At 33.1% G+C, this 22199-nt stretch overlaps 3 protein-coding genes and 1 pseudogene across 4 annotated transcripts; 2 read left to right on the forward strand and 2 right to left on the reverse strand.

Moving 5' to 3' along the window:
• Positions 1-1812: 1812 nt before the first annotated feature.
• LOC114308030 (lipase-like) lies at positions 1813-3807 on the reverse strand (annotated as a pseudogene). Its single transcript, XR_014333945.1, has 6 exons — positions 3601-3807; positions 3235-3300; positions 3053-3104; positions 2863-2930; positions 2517-2589; positions 1813-1965 (listed from the first exon to the last, which is right to left on the reverse strand). The product of XR_014333945.1 is annotated as a lipase-like (transcript).
• A 4602-nt stretch (positions 3808-8409) lies between these two features.
• LOC114308053 (uncharacterized) lies at positions 8410-10099 on the forward strand. Its single transcript, XM_028253538.2, has 3 exons — positions 8410-9021; positions 9440-9690; positions 9820-10099. The coding sequence occupies exons 1-3, from the start codon at positions 8553-8555 to the stop codon at positions 9865-9867; spliced, it is 768 nt and encodes a 255-aa protein (XP_028109339.2). The 5' UTR covers positions 8410-8552; the 3' UTR covers positions 9868-10099.
• Positions 10100-10933: 834 nt separating this feature from the next.
• Positions 10934-20474, reverse strand: LOC114308051 (lipase). The gene is made up of 11 exons (XM_028253537.2): positions 20082-20474; positions 19860-19929; positions 19020-19099; positions 17342-17407; positions 17164-17211; positions 16969-17036; positions 16520-16592; positions 16234-16395; positions 15705-15899; positions 14800-14888; positions 10934-11377 (listed from the first exon to the last, which is right to left on the reverse strand). Exons 1-11 carry the CDS (start codon positions 20082-20084, stop codon positions 11170-11172), a joined length of 1062 nt encoding a protein of 353 aa, XP_028109338.2. The 5' UTR covers positions 20085-20474; the 3' UTR covers positions 10934-11169.
• Positions 11377-12947, forward strand: LOC145793126 (uncharacterized). Its single transcript, XM_082875737.1, has one exon. The coding sequence runs from the start codon at positions 12020-12022 to the stop codon at positions 12368-12370; it is 351 nt and encodes a 116-aa protein (XP_082731863.1). The 5' UTR covers positions 11377-12019; the 3' UTR covers positions 12371-12947.
• Positions 20475-22199: the final 1725 nt, after the last annotated feature.

Below are 22199 nucleotides of genomic sequence, written 5' to 3' on the forward strand. Positions count from 1 at the left end.
GTACTAGTAGCTCCGTTTGGCAAGACAAGTTTGGGCTATTTTAGCCACTACCAGACAAAAAAAGCTAAATTAGCTAAATGGAGACAAAAGCTTGTCACGTGCTTAGCAACAACCCAAGCCATAGTAAATTTACCAAACTACCCCACATGAACCTGATTGAGAGGGGCATCGCCTCACCACACACAAAGTAAAAAAAAAAAAACCTTTTCCCAAAAAAAACAAAGAAAGTAAAAAACAAAATTAAAAACAGAAATTAGCAGTTACCACGTAATTTAAAAATAAATAAAAGACATGAAAAATTATTTTTGTAAAATAAAAACAAATTAATGTATACAAATAAAAATAAAAATGACAAAAACGTAAATTAAAAAAAAAAAAGAACCACAAAAATACGCCTCATCCAAAAAAAAATAATAATAAGAACAGAAATTAGCATTTGCCACATAATTTAAAAATAAATAAAACACATGAAAAACTATTTTTGAAAAATAAAAACAAATTAATGTATACAAATAAAAATAAAAATGACAAAAACATAAATTAAAAAAAAGAACCACAAAAATACGCCTCATCCAAAAAGAAAATTAAGAACAGAAATTAACATTTGCCACGTAATTTAAAAATAAATAAAACACATGAAAAATCATTTTTGAAAAATAAAAACAAATTAATGTATACAAATAAAAATAAAAATGACAAAAACGTAAATTAAAAAAAAAAAGAATCACAAAAATATGCCTCATCCAAAAAAAAAAAATTTAAACAGAAATTAGCATTTGCCACATAATTTAAAAATAAATAAAACACATGAAAAACCATTTTTAAAAAATAAAAACAAATTAATGTATACAAAAAAAAATGACAAAAACATTAATTAAAAAAAAAAGAATTTCAATTTAATACGCCTCATCCAAAATAAAAAATAAAAAAATACGATGACGCTGACGTAGAGGAAGGAGCCGGCTAGGAGTGGAAAAGGTATTACCAAGGGTAGTTCGGTCATTTAACATGTGGACACCTTACAAAAAAGTCAAAAAGCTAAAAAGTCATTCTCAAACCAGACTTTTTAGCCCCAGACTAAAATAGTCAAAAAAATCAAAAAATTAAAAAGCCAACTCACTTTCCGAACGACACCATAATTTGCATTAATCTCTTCATTAATAATACATTAACAATTCTTACACTAATAATTCCACCCAACTTCCCTCCGAAAACAAACCCGCCCTATATCCAAAAGAAACAACTCGAAGAAATTGAGAATATGAGCAAGTGATGTCATGCCATGCAATGCAATGGAAGCATGCTATTTAATAAGTATATGTGGTTGAGAAAGAGACAACCTAACTAATGAAAACCAATTCGTTGGCAGGTTTATGCTTAAATACTCATTGTGTAAGCCTTTAGCACTTTGCTAGTAATTTGTGTGTCGTTGCTTGCTTAACTATATGGTCTAAAGCAAGCGGCACAAATGATACAAACAACATATTATGAGCACTCTTGTTTGTTCCCATAAAAAATAATATATAAATATATAATACAAAAAGGAAATTTGTCAGCTTCTATAACACCACCACTTCCTAACTGTCAAAGAAAAAAATTTGTTCCAAAAAAAGTTTTGAGAATTTAAATAAATTATCATATTTGATTTTAGAAAATTAAGTTCACTTTTTAGGAAATTAAATTTTTTGTTTTCCATTTTCTTTGTTTTTAGTTAATTTTTTCATATTTTGCACAATTTTTTTATCTTTTAGATGCACTTAATCTATATACGTTTAAAAAGTACAATATTTGTAAAAACAACTTTAAAAAATATCAAATACAAAAGACGGCCATAGCCCCTCCCATTGAATGACCCGTAACCATAATATCAATGTCCCCATACAATTGCCTCGCCCTTTTAACAGCATTTACAACACCAGGACGTACAGTTGTGGTGTGGTAAGCAAAATAAAATTCATGATGCACCTGAAAAAACAGAAATGGCATTAAAAAACAATTAGCTTGCTTGGTTCCATTTTTTTAAAAATACTTTTTAAAAAATTTTACTTTCTTATTTTTAGTGTTTTTTTTTTTTACTGAATTTTTTTAATATTTTAAGTATTTTTTTTACTTTTTAGACATACATAACATAAATACATCTAAAAAGTAAAAAAATTGTAAAAAAAATCTTTTAAAAATTCACTAAATACCAAAAATACAAAAAAAAATACAAGAATTCAGTACATTTTTTTGTATTTTTATGTATTTATTAATTTTTTAAAATATTTTTTCACAAATTTTTTACTTTTTAGATACATTTAAGTAAAGTGCATCTAAAAAAGTAAAAAAAAATGTTTAAAATTTTAAAAATATTCACTAAAAACAAAAAAAAATACGAAAACCAAAAAATTCAACTTTCAAAAAATTTAATCTAAAAAACTCAGAACAAACAGACTGAATGGTATTGACCCACCATTTTTCTTTTTCGAAAAAGAAACTTTTATTCATGTATCCAGTCAAAGTTTATCGCAACACACCATTGCGTCAGGCATGCCAGGGTAATTTAAGTCGAGTTGCTTCCAGTACAGGTCTTCAATCCAATTCTGTAAGCTGTACACATTGTTGTTGATTCTCTAAACAGTAATGAACAAATGGCCATTGATGGCAAGAAGAAGATTTCCGTAATAAAGTAAAACTAACATTGCTTTTTGTATCTTGAAACATTATAAAATCTCTCTCTTGAGACATTAGGACATGTAATCAACATTTATAACAACTTAATGAGACACATTACACAATCCAAGCCACCAAGATCAGAATAATGCATGAAAGAAATGAGAGAGCAAAAAAAATAATAATTTAAGGCCGCAAGCGTCTTCAAACCTGCGTTCCTGAGTGCCTCTGAAAGCAATCACAATAGCGTTAAGATCCTTAGCCATCCCAACAAATTCCTGCAATGCATATTCATAATTATTGTCAAGATTTATAGCACAAAGAACAAGAAGCATGATGTAAATGAATCTTGCCAGAGAAAATTTGCTCTTCTTTAGCATGTATGCTATGAAAAATGAACCTGTAAGCAGTGCTTGACATCAAAAATTATATCTATCTATCACTTCAAATCCCTGCTTCAAACAAGAAGAAACCATCACTGACAATAACCAAGAATCAAAAGCAGCAACAACGAAACATCTTATTGCTAAAAAAGGTTATTCTTTCAATTAGAGAAAAAAGTGATGTCAATAGAAATCATACCTCAGTCAGATCATCACATCTTGAGCATGTCCAAGTAAACAGTTCTGTCAAATCTGACATGTACACCTGTAAGTGTAAATATTAGCGAGTTATCCTTGTCCACATTACTAGAATCAAGTACATGATTGCAAAGTACAGCCACATGAAATAATCTTAACCAACATTCAATTTTCGTACCGTTTCAATACAAAAAAACTAAATCAATAACTTCAATCAAAGTTTTTGAGAGCAAAGGAGCTTAGATATACAGAGTGGAATCTCAAAAAACTAAGTCAACTAGTTAAAAAAATGAATAACATGAGAAAACAAGAGCAAACAACATAGTGAACATTACATATCTCTAGTAACTATAATTTGAAGTCTTACATATGTAAGTTGGATATTGAGAAGTTTTATGATAATGTCAATTGGAAGTTTCTTTTGAATTTGTTGGAGAGGATAGATTTTGGGGAACGGTGGAGAAGGTGGATACATTTTTGTATCTCCACTGTTCAGATGTCTGTGCTGGTTAATGGGACACCAGCTGGTTTTTTCCCCACTTGGAGTTACAGCAGGGCGACCCATTGTCCCCATTATTGTTTATTTTAGTTATGGAGGCATTGAGCCGATTGCTTTCTAGGGCAGCCCATGGGAGTTTATTATCGGGTTTTGAGGTAGGGGAGGGGTTTGCCTCTCTAGTGGTTTCTTAGCTTTTTTACGCTGATAATGCATTAATTTTTTCTGATGCGGAAGCTACTTAGATTGGCAACTTGCGCTATGTTTTGTTATGTTTTGAAGCGGTGTCAGGGCTACGGGTTAATTTGGCAAAGTCATAATTGATTCCAGTGGGTGAGGTTGCTCGTCTGCTGGTGTTGGCAGCCGTCTTGGGCTTCAAGGTGGCAAGGTTGCTAATGTCCTATTTGGGTCTTCCCTTGGGGGTTTCGTTTAAGGAGACTCGAGTGTGGAATGGGGTGGTGGATAGAGTTCAGCGACAGTTGGTTACCTGTATTAATCCAATTTGAATATATTGAATTCCAAGATTTTTTTTTTTCCATCTAGCAACCTTTTTCTTATCAAAAAAAGGAATATCAATATTTCTTTCTTCTGACTATTTTGCTTGAGTGTTACCATTGTATTATTCAAACACTCTTGCTGAAAAGAAGTTGAATTTTGAAAGTTTGTAAATTTTTTGAACAGTAACTTCTTTCATTTTTTCAAATTTTTCTAATTCTTCTTCGGTAAAAAAATTTTCTTCTCCGATTACATCTCCAATTCGAATTGCTTGTAATTCTTCTTGAGATATACTATATGCTTCTTGAGATATTTCTCGACTATTCATATTAGTTATCATGGAGATTAATTATTCATCAGAACTTTCTTCATCACTAGAAATTTCATACAAGATTTATTCTTCATCAGAAATTTCTTCACCATATATTATTTAAAAATCTTGCTCTTCAAGAACTTTGATCAATTTATTTGCACTTTTTTCCCTTTTTGGACATTCGAGTGCATAGTAACCCTCTTCGTTACAAATATAACATTTATAAACTTTCTTGTTTGAAACACTTGTTGGTTTCTTTTTTCAAATATACTTTTTCTTTTTTGAAAAAGTTTTGTTCTTTTTCCAAGATTTCCATTTATATTTTCTGCATTTTTTGAAAAATCTTTTTCACATGGGAAATGTATTACAACCAATTTTCCATTTTTCTTTCAAAATTTTATCACAACATTTTTTATCATATTGTGAGTTGCAAAATTGATTTTTTATTTATTTTTTCACTTTTGCTTCTAGACACTGATCTATCTGCTATCAGTCTTAAAACATAATTAATGCAAAAACCAAGATTATCCAATTCTTCTTTCCCTATTTTTTAGAGAAAGTCAGAATATGTTTTAAAACATAAGTCATCCCAAGGATTAGGGAGTTTATGAAAAAATTGATCTAACTAAGGTTGATTTGATAGTGGATCAACAAAATAATAATATTTTTTAAAAGTTTAAACATAATCTTCAAAAAGACAAATATTACATAATTCTAATTTAATCAAAATATAATTTGCATCTACTTGCAAATTAATATCTCCTACAAAACCACATAAATTTTCTTTGACAATTTTTGCAAACTCAGCTAATACTGTATCAAATGTGAGAAAATTTGCCAACAGAGTTGTTTTTTGACTTTTTTCAATTTCAGATTTTTTCCACTGTCTTAACCATTGCAACACATCTCCCTAAAGAGTTGCTGCAATATAATCAAGGAATTTTTCATTTGACCAACTATTTTTATAATTGGTAATAATGATGAACAATGGTTGTGCCCAATCATCAATTGCTTGTGGCTAATCCTTAAATGGAACATGAGACAAGTCTAAATAAGTATCATTTTGAACTATTGCATACTTATGATTATTATCTTTTCTACATATTATTGGCTCAGGTGAAGATTGGAGGTACTTCCAGTGTTACTATCATTTTGTACTTCATTTGTTTGAATAAAGTCAAAATTTTCTCCATCTCCCCCATATGCCAAATAATTTAGGATCAATTGGCTCTTCTGCCTTTTTTTCTTTTTATTTATTTCTAGTGAAACATCTTGATCTAATGTTTCTTGAGATGGGGATGATTGGCTATCATCATCATTGGTTGACATATTAATATCATAATTAAAGTACTGTAAAAGGGTTTCATGTTCTAGATAAGTTTCTCTTATCTAATCTAGTAGTCTATTTCTTCCATCAATACCTAAATCTGGATCTTTATATAATTTTCTCCAATAATCCAATATTTCAACAATATTTTCATATTCAGTCCTATTATAGGTATTGGTTTGAAGTACCAGAATATCTTCTGTACCATAAAATAGCTTACGAATAGAGTTATCTCCTGTACTATTCATTCCATCATTGTTTATGAAAGATATAATTTCTAATTTTATTACCAAATTGTTTATTTGGGTTTTTGCTTCTTTGTTTAAGTCAATATTTATTATAGAACCTAAATTGTCTATTTCAGATTCTATAGACTCCACTTTGTATTCTAAATAATTTTGAATTATTTTTTTATTTTTATCTAATTTAAAAAACCAAGAACACATAATATGAGTAATAGTATTTAAACTATAACACACTATTTATATTTGCAAATTTTTTAGTAATATGCAAACTATATGGTCATATTTATTATTAATATTATTTTTTGTATTTTCAAAACATATTATATCTTCAAAGTTAATTGTCATTATAGATTGTTATTGGTATCTAAGGCCCTTCTACTGTAGTTATTTGGTGCCTAAAACCCCTCTTTATGATCTTAAAAACTTAAAAATGCCTAATTATGGCTAATAGTCAAAAGGTCTTAATGAGTATATGAGTTTTGACATACATTAAGTATATAGGTTTTTACAACAATTACAAATAAAACAAATAATTATGAAGATATAAAATACAAAGAATACACAATTAAATACTAAACTTGATTGATAATATTTTTCTAATTTATATATATATATATATATATCATAAAGCACTCCAAACACACTAATCAAAATTTATACATAAATTGAAATACTTACATAGCTTGATCTTGTTTTCAAAAACTCTTCACCAAGCTCTGATACCACTTAACAAAAAGGAAATGAGCTTTCTACTATTTCTATTCTTCTATTTTTATCAACTTAAAACAAAAAAGAAAGGAGAAGTTTAGGCAACGAAGATGGTGAGAATTTATATTGTTGTATTATGTTGGCTTGAAAAACAATTTATAGAATATAACTCCAAAAACAAACAAGACTAAAAACTCCAGTCTAAATTTAATACATACCTAATTGGTTGGACTATCAAATACATATGTCCAAAAGAAAATTTGTATTATTATATATATTTTTTAGATTAATGGAAAATGAGCTAACTTGGCCAAAAAATATTTTCTAAATTTCAAATGAGGAAGCAAATATTAGGTTCTTACCCACGCCATCATCACTACCATACCACTACTATTGCCATCACATAGCCACTACAACCACCTATACCAGCATGATCATAATTACCAGGATCATCATTTTTAAGATTATAATTAAACATAATACAGTTTTGTAAAAAGAAAAGAATCATCATTTTCCAAGTCACAACTAAACAATAAAACATTTTGGTTGAAAAAAGTTTTCTTCAACAAAATGTGTTTTTTTTCAAAAAAAAAAAAACCGCAAGCAGAAAAGGACTAAAAACATATAGCCAGAGAGCCGCTTAGCGGAACTTTCAACAATATCTCTGTACCAGCCGGCAACATTCCTATATAGTTGTCATATATATCCTTAAATTATTATTCATTTTTCTTTTCTTTTCTTTTCTTTTTATGTCTTAAAATCACATTATTTATTACTATATTTCTTTGTTTGATACTATATCCATTCAATTTTACAAGTTAATTTAGTTTGTTAAATTCAGCAATACCATATTTTATATATGTATATATATTATATATATATTATATAATCGTTTCTGACTACCTTCATTTCATTTGTTAAGATTGTAACTACATCAATAGAATTTAAAATTAATTATTTATAACTATCATGTCATTTTAAGTTTCAAAATTTTTTTCTTAAAAACCTTTTAATTTAAAATAAAAATATGTTGACATAAATCTTTTTTAATTGTTGATAGCATAACAATCCTTGGAATAATCTCCCAAAACTTGTGTTTCTTATTAGAAAGTTACTAGCTTGACTTTTAAGATTAACTAAGTAGTTTCAATTGATTTTATTATATACATTTTATTTTGATAATAAAAGCTTATATTCCAAAAAAAAATTTAAAAAAAATTATCACAATAAAATAGTAATACATTATTGAATTTGTGAATTGATCTCATTTTTTTTTTCCTTATATATTCAAAAATTCAAATAAAACAATATATTAGTTGGTAATAGGATTTGCCCAAGAGGTATCATCAATGAAAAGAGTCAAAAAAAAAAAAAAAAAAATCCAGCTAATAAGTCCAAATGCCAACAATGTATGTTCACCTCTCTCTAAAGTCTAAACTACCCTCTTCACTTTGTCTAAAAATACAACCCCAACCCCTCCAATTCACATTCATATATATGCCAAAAATAGACAAATCTCAACCTTTAAAACACAACCAAAACCAACGGCCCCTCTTCGACTATATATACAACCCACCCAATAAATAACTCCCATGCAAACCAAGATTTCTTCATAAACCAAATTAGAGCAACAAAAAAAGTCTCATTTCTCTCTCTCCTCTCTCTCTCTCTCTCTCTCCTTGAAACAAGGGGAGAAAATTCTTCTTCCTCTTTCTCCACCTCACAGCTCTGAAAAATGGGTTGTGGGAAATCGAAGCACGATGTTGCCGCGGGGAATACCATTAGCAAAAGCAAGAGCAACAAGAACACAAATGTAGAAACCATCCCCGAGAATGTCACAAACGACACGAACACAACGGTGCAACAACAAAAAGAAGAAAGCGAAGATGCAAAGGAGAACAACGTCTCACCAGTAAAACAAGAAGAAAGAGGAGAGGGTGAGACAGGAGAAAGCAAAAATGGTGACTCGAAGAAAGATGTTGCAACTGTTGTAGATTTGAAGGAAGGAGATAATGATAAGAAAGATTCGAAGGAGAAGATTGAGGAGAGGGGTGTGGAAGAGGTGAAACAAGACTCAAAGACGGTTGACACCGTTGAGGCCATTGTTTCCAACAAGGTTGATGTTTCTGAGGAGAGTGAGAAATCAAAGAATGTGGTGGAGGAGAAGGGATCGGTTGAAGAAGTGAAAACGGTAACAGAGAATGGTTTGTAACCTCGACTCAACAAAACCTTGTTTTCTTGTTTTGTGATTTTAAGTTTTAGAAAACATAGAAATTGTTTGACGAAGAATTGCCAACCAAGCAAAACCTCTTGCTTTTTGTTTTCTGATTTCGTTTTTCAAAAAATATAAAAACCTTGTTTGGTGAACAATTAAAAATATATATATTTTTTCGAATTTTTTTATAATTATTGTCATGCAAAAATGAAACTTGGAGTGTTCACGAAATTTTCATTGTTTTTGTCTTTAAAAATGTAGAAAACGAAAAAAAAAAAGAAAAAAGTAATAAGATAATATCAAAACAAGCATTAACTCAATACTCGGTTAGCTAGTTACATGAATCCTATTTCACCATTGTGCATAGTAGGATTATGATATGTAATGTGTTTTTACAATTTGTGTAGGTATTATAGAGCCCGTGAAAGTGAACGAAGAGAAAGCCAAAGATGTGGCTCCGGCAACCATTGAACCAGAAGCTCCATCCACTGCTGAACCGGAAGCTCCAGCTGTAGAGCCTGTGAAAGTAGAGTCCGTGAAGGTGAACGAAGAGAAAGTTGACAAAGCAGCGCCAGCAACCATTGAACCAAAAGCTGCAGCCGCTGCTGTTGCCACAGCTAGCACCACTGGACAGGAAAAAACTCCAAGTGCTAATCAGGTACCAGGTCTTACGCATCAAGTTGCTAAACTATATTATTCCAAAATAAATCCAAGAATCAACCATAGCATTAAGTTTAAAGAAAATCTATCACAAACTCATAGAAGAACTATTAATTTGTTTGTGCAGGAAATCGTGATTGAATCAGCAGCAGCAGCAGAACCAAAGACAAATTGAAGCACAAACTCAGAAACAAATAAGAAGCTTGTCCTATTCAAATCAGAGTTTTATAGTTCCAGTTTATGTATTGATATTGTATTGTTTCTACTTTAATGCTGGAAAAAACTCAAAAAGATTGGAATAGTAAAATTTATATTTTATTGTAAAAGCTGGCTTGCTATGTAACATAAATACTGATCATACATTTTGATAGCAACCTGTTTCAGAGAGAGCGATTGTTGTGTCAAAAGCAAAATCTATATGAATTTGGTAATATGACATGCATCAATATCCATTCCATCAATTCGTGCCTAACATATATATCCAAAAGGGTCGGGGATCATCTGTTCTCAAAATTTTTCTCCCTGAATCTAATGTATTTCCAGCAGTATAATGTGATGAGAATCTCAAAACAGAGAGAGAGAGAGAGAGAGAGAGAGAGAGGAATATATTCTGGATTTCCTTCGTATCAAAACTCAGCAAACATATAATCAAAGATGGAATGTACATAATACAATGAGTATATACACATGCTGAAACAAATAAGAAGCTAGTCATGAGCTATATATGTCTACTGATACTGTTTCTCCTTTGATGCTGGAAAAAACTCAAAGATTGGAATAGTAATTTAGTCTTTATTGTAAAAGATTGCCTTACTATACAACACCAATGTTGATCATACATTTTAATTGCAATATCCATTCCATCAATTCGTGTTTAACATACATCCGAAGAGTTACGAATCCTCTGTTTTAAAAAAAAAAAAACTCGGAAAACATGATTAATATAATCACCAATTTCTTAAAGTTGAAGTTTGATTCAAAATAGCTGCCCCAGTACCACATGACCTGACCATTCTTCAAGCACCCAACATGCAGCCTTACCAGAAATTATAATTTGTCTTCCATCGGATGCTACTCAATACAAAATTAATATCACAACACAAAATATGGTGTTAAATGAGGTGGGATTCTATGTGTACCATCAAATTGTCAACAAGTCTATCTACACTACCCCCCAACGAGAGAGAGAGAGAGAGAGAGAGAGAACGCCAACCCAAAACTCCAGAGAGAGACAGAAAAAATATTATGAATTCGCTTCGTATTATTAAAAAGAAGTATATACAAAAGGAATACATATTAACAAGGATGAAATGCACACAATACAATTAGTGTATATATACACATACTTCCTCCCCAGCCCCGACCATGAAGTTGATACTTCATCAACAACACCACTACAGGGGCTCCAAATGAAGAATGTGAAAGTTTCTTTGGCATGACCACTCTAGTAGCTCTTCCAAGACAAACCGCAACCCAACTAAACAAATTTGCTTGGAATGCTTGGTTCGATCTTCATTTCTACAACAGAAGCAGAAGGATCTCTGGATAGTATAAAATTACCTTCAAGATCTTGTGTGCTATATAAGGCCACCCGAGGATCCATTGCAATTCTGCATGTGCTCTCGCCGCTCATCTGAACACCGTAATATTCTAAATGGTCCGAAATGCTTTTCCCAACCACTGACCTGCACAAATTTTCAAAATTAAAAAGGCTTTAGCAGCAACATCAGAGTTCTTTATTAGCACCTCACATAGCATATAAATACAATCTTTAACAATTTGAATTAAGGTTTGGCTTTGTATTTTGATAAATCCAATAATTGTAAACATAATATTGTTAAAATCTACCTACTCCACTAAACCTTCACCCACTTAAACCTACTCCACTAAACCTAACCCACTACACCACTACCACCTCACCTACTCCACTAAACCTAACCCACTACACCACTACCACCTCCACTTCACCTACTCCTTACCTACTACACACTCACCCTCTTCTATATATAAGAATCATGAATCATTGTAATGTACATCAATATATATCAATCAATAATACATACAATTTATTCTCTCCTTTCTCTATATCAATATATTTTTTACATGGTATCAGAGCAGGTTTAGAACCTAGTATTTTTCGCTTCACCGGCGGGCGGCAACCTCACCTTAGCCGTCCGCCGGACCTCAATCTATTCCGCTTATTTTCTACACATACCTTCCACTCTCCACAGCCGTAACTCTGCAAGAAGAGATCTCTAAGCTCTCTCTCCTTTCTCTCGAGAGCTTGTTTTTACCGCTGCTGTACATTGGATTGATGCAAGAACACTATGTCAGGCAAGGAGGAAGATGTCAAAGAGCATGAAGGTGTGGATGAAGATGTCCCAGAGGACTCTGAAAAGGCCATGCCATCACCCCAACAGGAGGAGGAAGCTGTTAAGAGCAAGTATGGGCCCAAGAAACCACCACTTATTTGTAAGGACCATGAACGTGCTTACTTTGACTCTACTGATTGGGCTCTGGGGAAGCAAGGTGGAGAGAAGCCCAAAGGACCACTCAAGGCACTTCAACCTAAACTGCAGCCAACACAACAGCAAACCCGATACCGGAAATCGCCTTGTGGTCCGTCAGATGGTGAAGGAGAGAACACTCCATCAGAGGATGCAGCTGCAAATGAATGAGAGGCCACTGTTGGTCTTTTGATGTTGTGAGAACTAGTGGTTCGTATTCTAATATCTGAATAGGCGACCACTAAATTTCTGCACTCTCTTTCCACGCAGTTCCCAAACACATCCACTACCTCACCTTTATTTCCATTATTATAAATGACACCCACCAATTTGTCAACTTTCCCACCATTTCGTATGATGACAGGAGGAGACAGCACATGGAGGGGACACACACAGCAGCACATAGTCCAAACCCATTTTCTTTTCTTCTTTTCTTTCTTTATTTATTTCTTTCTTTTCATTCCTTTATTACATCTATACCCATATCCATCATCACCCTCTTTCTTTATTTATTTCTTTTAATCACCTTTTGCACCCCACTTTCCTTTTATTTATTTTATTTTATCTTCCTTTTTTCGTAATCAAAAAAAAAAAAAAAAAAAACATCCACCCACATGGCATGTCCCTCAACCTTTTGACAAGTTATTTTTCTTTTTCTTCTTATCCCCGTATTTATCATTTTCGTTTTTTCCTATATATATATATTAACAAAAAAAAAAAACAAAAACAAAAAAAAACCAACAATACAGATTTGCACAACAACTTTGTTTTATTTATATTAGGGATCAACCCCGATCACAATTTTACACCAAAAAAAAAAAAAAAAAAAAAAAAAAAAAACCAACAACAACAACAAAAAACCAAAACACAACACCAAGACGGCCACCCACCGACCTCACTTCTTCGCCTATTCCGCCGGTCTTTTCTTCTTGCCTCCGTCCTGGGCGGCCCTTGACGGTGTTGCCTCCGTGTTTCCCACTCCACTGGGCACAATCACTATTCCCTGCTCCTCCACTGCAGCATATGGCGGACCTCCGAATCGGAACATCACGGTGGCCTTCCGCTTCAGCTCCTTGTTTTCTGCCTTCAGCACACTTATCTCTGCTCGCGCATCCTTATACATGCGTTGGAGCAGAGCCAGCTGGGAGTTTAACTGTTGCACCTCATTTGTCCTGCTCTGCAGCCGGTGCGACAAGTTTGTGACCGCAGTCATGGTTTCCACACATGACTTCAGAGTATACTGATTGGCCTCAATATCAGTTTGCACCGCCATTTTATGCTCCACCGACCGCATCGGAAAGTTCAACGGAGCAAACACAGAGGTGTTTGGTTGAGGTTCACTGGCCACCGCACCAGTTCTCTCTCTTGTTGACTCATTGAGGTCGGGAAAGAGAGTGAGTAGACCACGGGATGAAGAGGCCATATTCTGAGTAGCTGAACGGGAAGAAGAGGCCATGTTTTTTGGGTTGCTGAGTGTTTCCGATAAGGGTTGGATACAGAGTATTTACAGATTGTTTCAAAATAACAAGTTCAGAGGTTTCAGTCTGGTTTGGTTTCCTCCGCCTCCGCATTGGTTTATATTGACACAGACGACGCGGCTGACATGCCGCTCTGTCGCTCACGTGCCTCGCCGCGTCTCCGGCTCACCTTTTGATGGCTCGACGCTTTCTGTCGGGCACGACTTTTGATGAAGTGGGCGCGCCTTTTGAGGGCGCAACTTTTGATGGCACGCCTTTTTATGGATTGGGCACGCCTTTTGAAAGATTGGGCACACCTTTTGAGGATGCGACTCCTTTATGGGTCCGACAAGACTCTATAAACTGTCCCGACATTGATTCCGGTTAGCTCCTTCATGGGTCCGACAAGACTCAGTAAACTGTCCCGACATTGATTCCGGTTAGCTCCTTCATGGGTCCGACAAGACTCTGTAAACTGTCCCGACATTGATTCCGGTTAGTTTCTACAAGGGTCCAGCAAGACTCCGTAAACTGTCACAACATTATGACCCCATAAACTGTCTTCTACATCGGTCTGACACCGCCATCCAGTGTCCTCTACACCGTTATGACACCACCATACAGTGTCCTCTACAACGTTATGACACCCCCATACAGTGTCCTCTACAATGTTATGACACCACCATCCAGTGTCTTCACCAATGGTCTGACACGACCATACAGTGTCTCCTATCCTCTTTTATTTTTATGTATTTTCTTGTTTTGTTACTCTCTCCAAACTCAAGTTGGTTAGTTCCTATCCCCCTTGAGTTTGCGGGGGGCTGTTAAAATCTACCTACTCCACTAAACCTTCACCCACTTAAACCTACTCCACTAAACCTAACCCACTACACCACTACCACCTCACCTACTCCACTAAACCTAACCCACTACACCACTACCACCTCCACTTCACCTACTCCTTACCTACTACACACTCACCCTCTTCTATATATAGGAATCATGAATCATTGTAATGTACATCAATATATATCAATCAATAATACATACAATTTATTCTCTCCTTTCTCTATATCAATATATTTTTTACAAATATCCATTTCAAGAATGTTAATAGGAAGATCATAGAAAGCGAACACATACCTACTACAAGATGGGTCTTCGCCAGAACCATCACAGACCTTCTCAACTTTATAAACTAAAGTACCAAATCCAATTTGATGAATCCACACCTGCAGTTTAGAAAAAGAGCTTGTTTGGTTTATAAAAGTTTAAAGCAGAAGTGAGCTATACAAATAGACAAAAGAATATGATGTCCATGACAACTGTTAACATTAGTTTGTTAAATGTTATGCTTTTCAACTTCACGTCTCTCCTTTTAGGTTTCAAAGAGCTTGGCCAGAATCATTTTCAACTCATAACCACCATTTTTTTGGATCATAAAACCATAAGAAATACTGAAAATGGAAAATGATTTACGAACATAATTTTCATATGATGAAAAAAAAAAAAAAGTCATCCAGAATGATGTGGTAATGCCATTTATGAAATTATAAACCAACATAGTGGGTGTTTTGATTTGAAATAAAAGAATCACAAGAAGCCATACAATCTGTATGAAAATTCTGGATGTTAGGGATTGTTTGAACTTTGAACTAATTAACCATAATATAAAAAAAAGGTAAAATGCCACTGACCTAATTCGGACATAATTTATTCAGACTAAATGACTTATAAAAGGCAATGCATGTTAGGGGAAGGGAGAGAGTGTTAAGGAATTGCCTCCGAAAAATTGTTAATAGTTGTTTGGGGAATAATATATAATTTGTTCACAATATTCAACCTAATTGTGAATATTTTTAAAATTATTGAATTGCATTTCTATCTTTGAATCACCTCACATGAAGTTAAGGAAAACCTCACATGCTATTTGACCAAAAGCTATCGAAATAACATTTATCGATTCCAATAGTCTCACTACCAGAGTCATATATAGGAAAGGTTTTAGCAGAATCATACCAAAGTCAATTTGGGTTGCTAAAGATTACCTCTCTGGGAAAGTGATGGTATGTCTTTTGTGCGAAATGCGGATAGTAAGATGGCAAATGAGGGACAATATCATGGTCATTTGTGACCCGAATAGTATTTGGCACAAGTTGGCTATAGTATGACGCAAAAGCAGCATTACCAATACGAGGTTGTCCAAATGTCATAACCTGAACATTCCGGGCTTCATGATTGACCTGGGAATAAGCTGGTATTATAACAAAAATAATAATGATAACATACTGGAAGCCAGTACTTGATAAATCATGTGGATCAACAACATAAACATAATATAAATCTGAACTTTAAACTAATCAAGAAGGAAAAATGATCTGCTTGTAGATTTTTTGTGCAGAATTCAAAACAACATAATGACATCGCAGTGGCATTTGTGAAATTATGAGGACAATGGTGGGTGTTTTCTTTGTAAACGAAGAAACCACACACGATGCCACATCATTCTGTATGAAAATTCTGTACATAAATTTTGTTTGTGTATCATACTGATCAAGAAGGCTTCATTATGATTACCTTGAGATCCAGTCCACAAAAGACGGCCATAGCCCCTCCCATTGAATGACCTGTAACCATAATATCAATGTCCCCATACAATTGCTTCGCTCTTTTAACAGCATTTACAACACCAGAACGTACAGTTGTGTTGTGGTAAGCAAAATAAAATCCATGATGCACCTGAAAAAACACAAATGACATTAAAAAACAATGGTACTGACCCACCATTTTTCTTTTTCTTTTTTTAATAAAAAGAAAAAGAAACTTTTATTCATGTATCTGGTCAAAGGTTATTGCAACACACCATTGCATCAGGCATGCCAGGGTAATTTAAGTCAAGTTGCTTCCAGTACAGGTCTTCAATCCAATTCTGTAAGCTGTACACATTGTTGTTCATTCATTAAACAGTAATGAACAAATGGCCATTGATGGCAAGAAGAAGATTTCCGTAATAAAGTAAAACTAACATCGCTTTTTGTATCTTGAAACATTAAAATCTCTCTCTTGAGACATTAGGACATGTAATCAACATTTATAACAACTTAATGAGACACATTACACAATCCAATCCACCAAGATCAGAATAATGCATGAAAGACATGAGCAAGAATAATCAGACTTGAAGGACTCATAATTGGTAATAGAACAAGAAGTAGTTAACTGGAGATCTGAATGGTGAATGCTTTATTGAAAACATTGCTCCAAAGAGATAGCAAAAAAAATAATAATTTAAGGCTGCAAGCGTCTTCAAACCTGCGTTCCTGAGTGCCTCTGAAAGCAATCACAATAGCGTTAAGATCCTTAGCCATCCCAACAAATCCCTGCAATGCATATTCATAATTATTGTCAAGATTTATAGCACAAAGAACTACAAGTCAAGTATGATGTAAATGAATCTTGCCAAAGAAAAATTGCTCTTCTTTAGCATATATGCTATGAAAATTGCACCTGTAAGCAGTGCTTGACATCAAAAATTATATCTATCACTTCAAATCCCTGCTTCGAACAAGAAGAAACCATCACTGACAATAACCAAGAATCAAAAGCAGCAACAACGAAACATCTTATTGCTCAAAAAGGTTATTCTTTCAATTAGAGAAAAAAGTGATGTCAATAGAAATCATACCTCAGTCAGATCATCACACCTTGAGCATGTCCAAGTAAACAGTTCTGTCAAATCTGACATGTACACCTGCAAGTGTAAATATTAGCGAGTTATCCTTGTCCACATTACTGGAATCAAGCACATGATTGCAAAGTACAGCCACATGAAATAATCTTAATCAACATTCAATTTTTGTACCGTTTCAATACAAAAGAAACTAATCAACAACTTCAGTCAAAGTTTTTGAGAGCGAAGGAGCTTAGATATAGGGGTGCAACTTGGGCAGGCTCAACCCAAGCAACCCGAACCCAGTCCGATTTTTTTTAAGGCTTGAACAAGATATTTTCAAATTCGGTATGGGCTTAAGCAAAAATTGAGAAGCCCGAATTAAATTTGAGCAGGCTCGGACAAGGACGTCAAACAACCCGAGCAACCTGAAAACTGAATTATACATATATAGATATATAAAAATATTAAATATACATATAAATTATCAGCCATTACAAGATATTAAAGTAATTTAAATTATTAAATCATATTGAACATAATTATTATATACAAATAATATAAAATCTTACTTTTTTTTTATTTTCACTCATAAATTGTGTGAAGACTACTGTAGCGACATCCCTCTTACGTTATATAAATTATTTGTTTTGATAGTATTAATGATTTTCTATAAATAAAAAAATGTAAATAAAGTCAAATTTTAATAATTTAATGATGTAGCTGCAAAAAAAAAAAAAAAAATTGAAATTCATTTACAATTCGGGTAACTCGGACAATTCGGGTTGAACTCGGATTGGACTTGAGCAGGCAACCTCGGGTTACAATTCGGGCCTGGGCAAGTCTCAGCACAACTTGGGCTGGGCTGGGCTTGGACAACCTCCCAACCCGACCGAACCCGCCCAAGTTGCACCCCTACTTAGATATACAGAGTGGAATCTCAAAAAACTAGGTCAACTAGTTAAAAAAATGAATAACATAACAAAACAAGAGCAAACAACATAGTGAACATTACAGGTCTCCAGTAACTATAATTTGAAGTCTTACACAGTAATATGTTAACAAATGTCAACTAGATTGATTAATGACATTTTGGTTGAATTTAACTACAAATCAAAATTAAAAAACAACAAATACATCTTTTTCTAATTGATTTTTATATTAAAGAAAAAAGTATGATTCTTCCAGGTTCCTATGTTTATTTTAGTCTAATTCCATAACAAGAAGATGTAACTCCCAAGTACAAAACCACACCCAAAAAAGCATTATGATCAAATTCAGTTAGCTAGAATCATCCCAGATAAATTCTCCCTCAAGTGAATTTCCAACACCTTGCAAACAAAGCTATTTCATGACATCTTGCAAGTATCTGTTCAAGTAATGACATGATTGCCTTGCTTCCAATGAACTTGGAAAGAGAAAGAGAGAGCGGATGAGACAAAATTGGGATATAAACATTCTCAATATGTGTTTGCTTAAGACGTGCTGATTAACTAGACTGACTTGCTAAGCTTCCTGACTTAATGAGCACTTCACAATACTTTAATGCACAGATAATCAAAACCCTACGTTGTGCTGACTACAGATTCACATGAATATGGAGGGGATGAAAGATTTGCAATGAAATTAAACCTGAAGTCCATGTCCCCATTATGTAAAATAAATAACAATAATAATTTGATTCAGAACTTACAGCAGAAGCATACTCCACTAATATTGTTGCAAGCGTGTGGTTGTAAACAGCCAAATGACCCTTGTGCTTGAGCTTGAGTTCTGCAGTAAAAGACTTACTCAGAAAGAAATTGCTTTATATTTTAGCACTACAAAATAAAGCCCATCTTTGTACTGCTTTACATGTTCAAGTTATCACCACCTTCTCCATCTGTGCAATCCCCTTTCTGCTAAGATAGCATCAACAACTCTCACCTCTTCCGCCTCCAGTGATTTCAAGCCGTCCCACTGTGTACCATCTTTACAGAATGTCCCACCGTTCCTAGTCGATTATCTCATCCATACTTGTTACTCTTTTTTTCTTTTAACCCTCACAAACCCTAAGAATGGAACCCCAAACCTCACTAGTCAAATGCACCCTTAAAGCATCTTCAATCCTTCACCAAATCCTTTCATCAAATATGTATCAAATCAAGTATAAATCATATCTTTCACCAAATTTCTAATAACCCATTTTTCACTTAAGTTTGATGAAATCGTTAAAAGATGAAGGATTAGAGATGGGTTTTTTTAACCCGAATAAAGGAGGGTTTTTTGGGGTAAGTTGGGTATTTTTTTAAATATTTGATGAAAATTTTAATTTTGACAATTGGAGTTAGCTATATCAAATCAAGCTTTTGGTGTAAATTCTTTGACAAATTTGATGAAGAAAAAAAAAAAGAAAAAAGATGAAGGGTTGGAGATGCTCTAATTAATTGAATGCATAACACTAATGAAGCCACAATTCACAGTTATTCAAAACCATGATTGCATAAACTATAGAAAAGTTGGACCAACGTGATAAATGCGATTCACAAGTTACCTCTGCCACCACAAATAGTTAACAAACTGATCAAAATTGCCACCTTTAGCCACCTTGTTCGATCCATAGTCTGCAAAAATCAAAACCCAGAAAAATAAATAAACATGACATCAATCAACAATTACGTAATTCATCTAAGACTATAACTAAAATAAAAATTGTATAATTACACATACACACACACATACATATATCCGATAAAAGTAGGGCACGAAAACAGACCATAGAGAGAGGACCGTGGGAGGTGCCGTGAGGTTTCTGGGGCGACCGTGAGGCTGATATTGGATTGCAGGGGAGGAATTGAGAAACGACGACGGATTGCAGTCTACCAAAACTACTACTGCAATGGAGTCATCATCATGGGATGTGAATTCACTGGAATTTATGGCGAGAAGAGGATGAGAAAGAGTGAGGATTGTAAATTAAGACTTATTTGGTACACTAAAAAAAGTAAAAAGTATTTAAATCACATCATTTTATTTAAGTCATATCACTTCTTTATTATATCACTTTAAATTCAACTTATACCCAACTCTTATTTCATAAAAAGTCAAAAAGTACACTTATTTAGATCATCTCAAACCACTCCTCAATAAATTGTAAAAACTGCTCATCAGGGTCCTTTTGTTTGCTTCCTCTAATTATTTAGAGAAATTTTCACACGCCAGTTATTCTCTATCAACCTACTTAATGAAAAAAAAAATTTATTACATTTTTGTCTTAAACAAAATTACTAAAATATCTCTTTCTCTTTCAATCAAAACCCTAGCCACTGCCTACTACCAGTAGCCATTGACAATAATTAAAAATATAGAAGATAAGAAAATAATAGAGTTATAGAACCAATTATTTGTGAAACATTTTAGAAGTCTAAGAAAATATTATGGGATCTATTTTATATTTAACGTAATATGTCTTTGTAATTCTATGTACCGTCTGCCAAACAATATTTTGGATTATCACATGGAAGGATTGGTAATTGATAAGCATAAAAAGGGAGCATGAGATGTGGTATTGACTGTTGGCTATGTGAAGAAATCACATGGACATTGTTAGTTCAAAAGAAGGAAAAGCACTTTGTTTCTTGATAAAACAGTGTAGATATGACTTTTCTTTAGTGATCTACTGGCATGCTTAAAGTAAGTAGAAAGAAATATGTAACTTAATTTAGTAAATTAGTGCCCACGAGGTGGTTCTTGGCTAGGGTGAGAGTTTGGAAGATAGAGAAAATAAGAGTGTGTACACATTTTTTATTAAATGGGTATATTTGGAATGTGGGGTGTGTGAACTGAGATAAATACCTAAAAATCAAATTACCAATTGAGTAAAGTGATAAAAGATGTGCACAGAGATAATGTGGTATATGAAAATAGAATTTCCCAATTATTTACCCTTGTCCCTATTTCCATTTTTTTTTTTTTGTATTTATTTATTTATTTTAATTTTTTTTTTAGAGTTATATTAAGGATTCTAAATAGCCTGTGTTTGGAAGGTAGTTTGAGCCTAAATTAGTTACATACGGACAAAAGCGGCAAATTCAGCCACATGGAGACAAAAGCATGGCAGGAGCTTGGCAACACCATTTCACAGGTAAATTTACTAAACTACCCCCACATGAAATAGGGGCTAATTTAGCCTCAGCGTCAGAAATATTCAAAGTAAAAAAAGAAACCTTTTTCCAAAAAACATCTTTTCCCACAAAAAACAAAGAAAGTTGAAAAAAAAAATTAAAAACATTTTTTTTGTTTTTTGTTAAAATATTTTATAAAAATAAATTCAAACTCTATTTTATAAAAATATTTTTAAAAAATGACAAAAACGCAAATTAAAAAAAATAACAAGAAAAATACGCCTCATTAAAAAATATTTAAAAAAAAAACATAAAAACATAAATTACCATTCGCGACGTAATTTAAAAATAAATAAAACAGATGAAAACTCATTTTTGAAAATAAAAAAAAAATTATTGTATACCAATAAAAATAAAAAAGATAAAAAAAAATACGCCAAATCCAAACCCAAAATAAAAATAATAAAAAATTAAAGTAAAATACGCGAAATCCAAACCCAAAATAAAAAAATAAAAATTAAGCAAAATACGACAAATCCAAACCCAAAATAAAAAATTAAAAAAATTAAAGGAAAATATGCCAAATCCAAACCCCAAAAAAAATAAATAAATAAAAAATCAAACAATTTCGGTCCTGTACATGGCGCTGGCGTGGAGGACCATTTGAGTGTGAGTTGCCATGAGAATCATGTGTCAAGGGCAGTTTGGTAATTTACTATAAACACACCTCACCAAAAAGTCAAAAAAATCAAAAAACCCTTCCCAACTCA

This window comes from Camellia sinensis, chromosome 6 (assembly GCF_055761805.1).
Source record: "Camellia sinensis isolate YWXY chromosome 6, ASM5576180v1, whole genome shotgun sequence".
Taxonomy (NCBI): domain Eukaryota; kingdom Viridiplantae; phylum Streptophyta; class Magnoliopsida; order Ericales; family Theaceae; genus Camellia; species Camellia sinensis.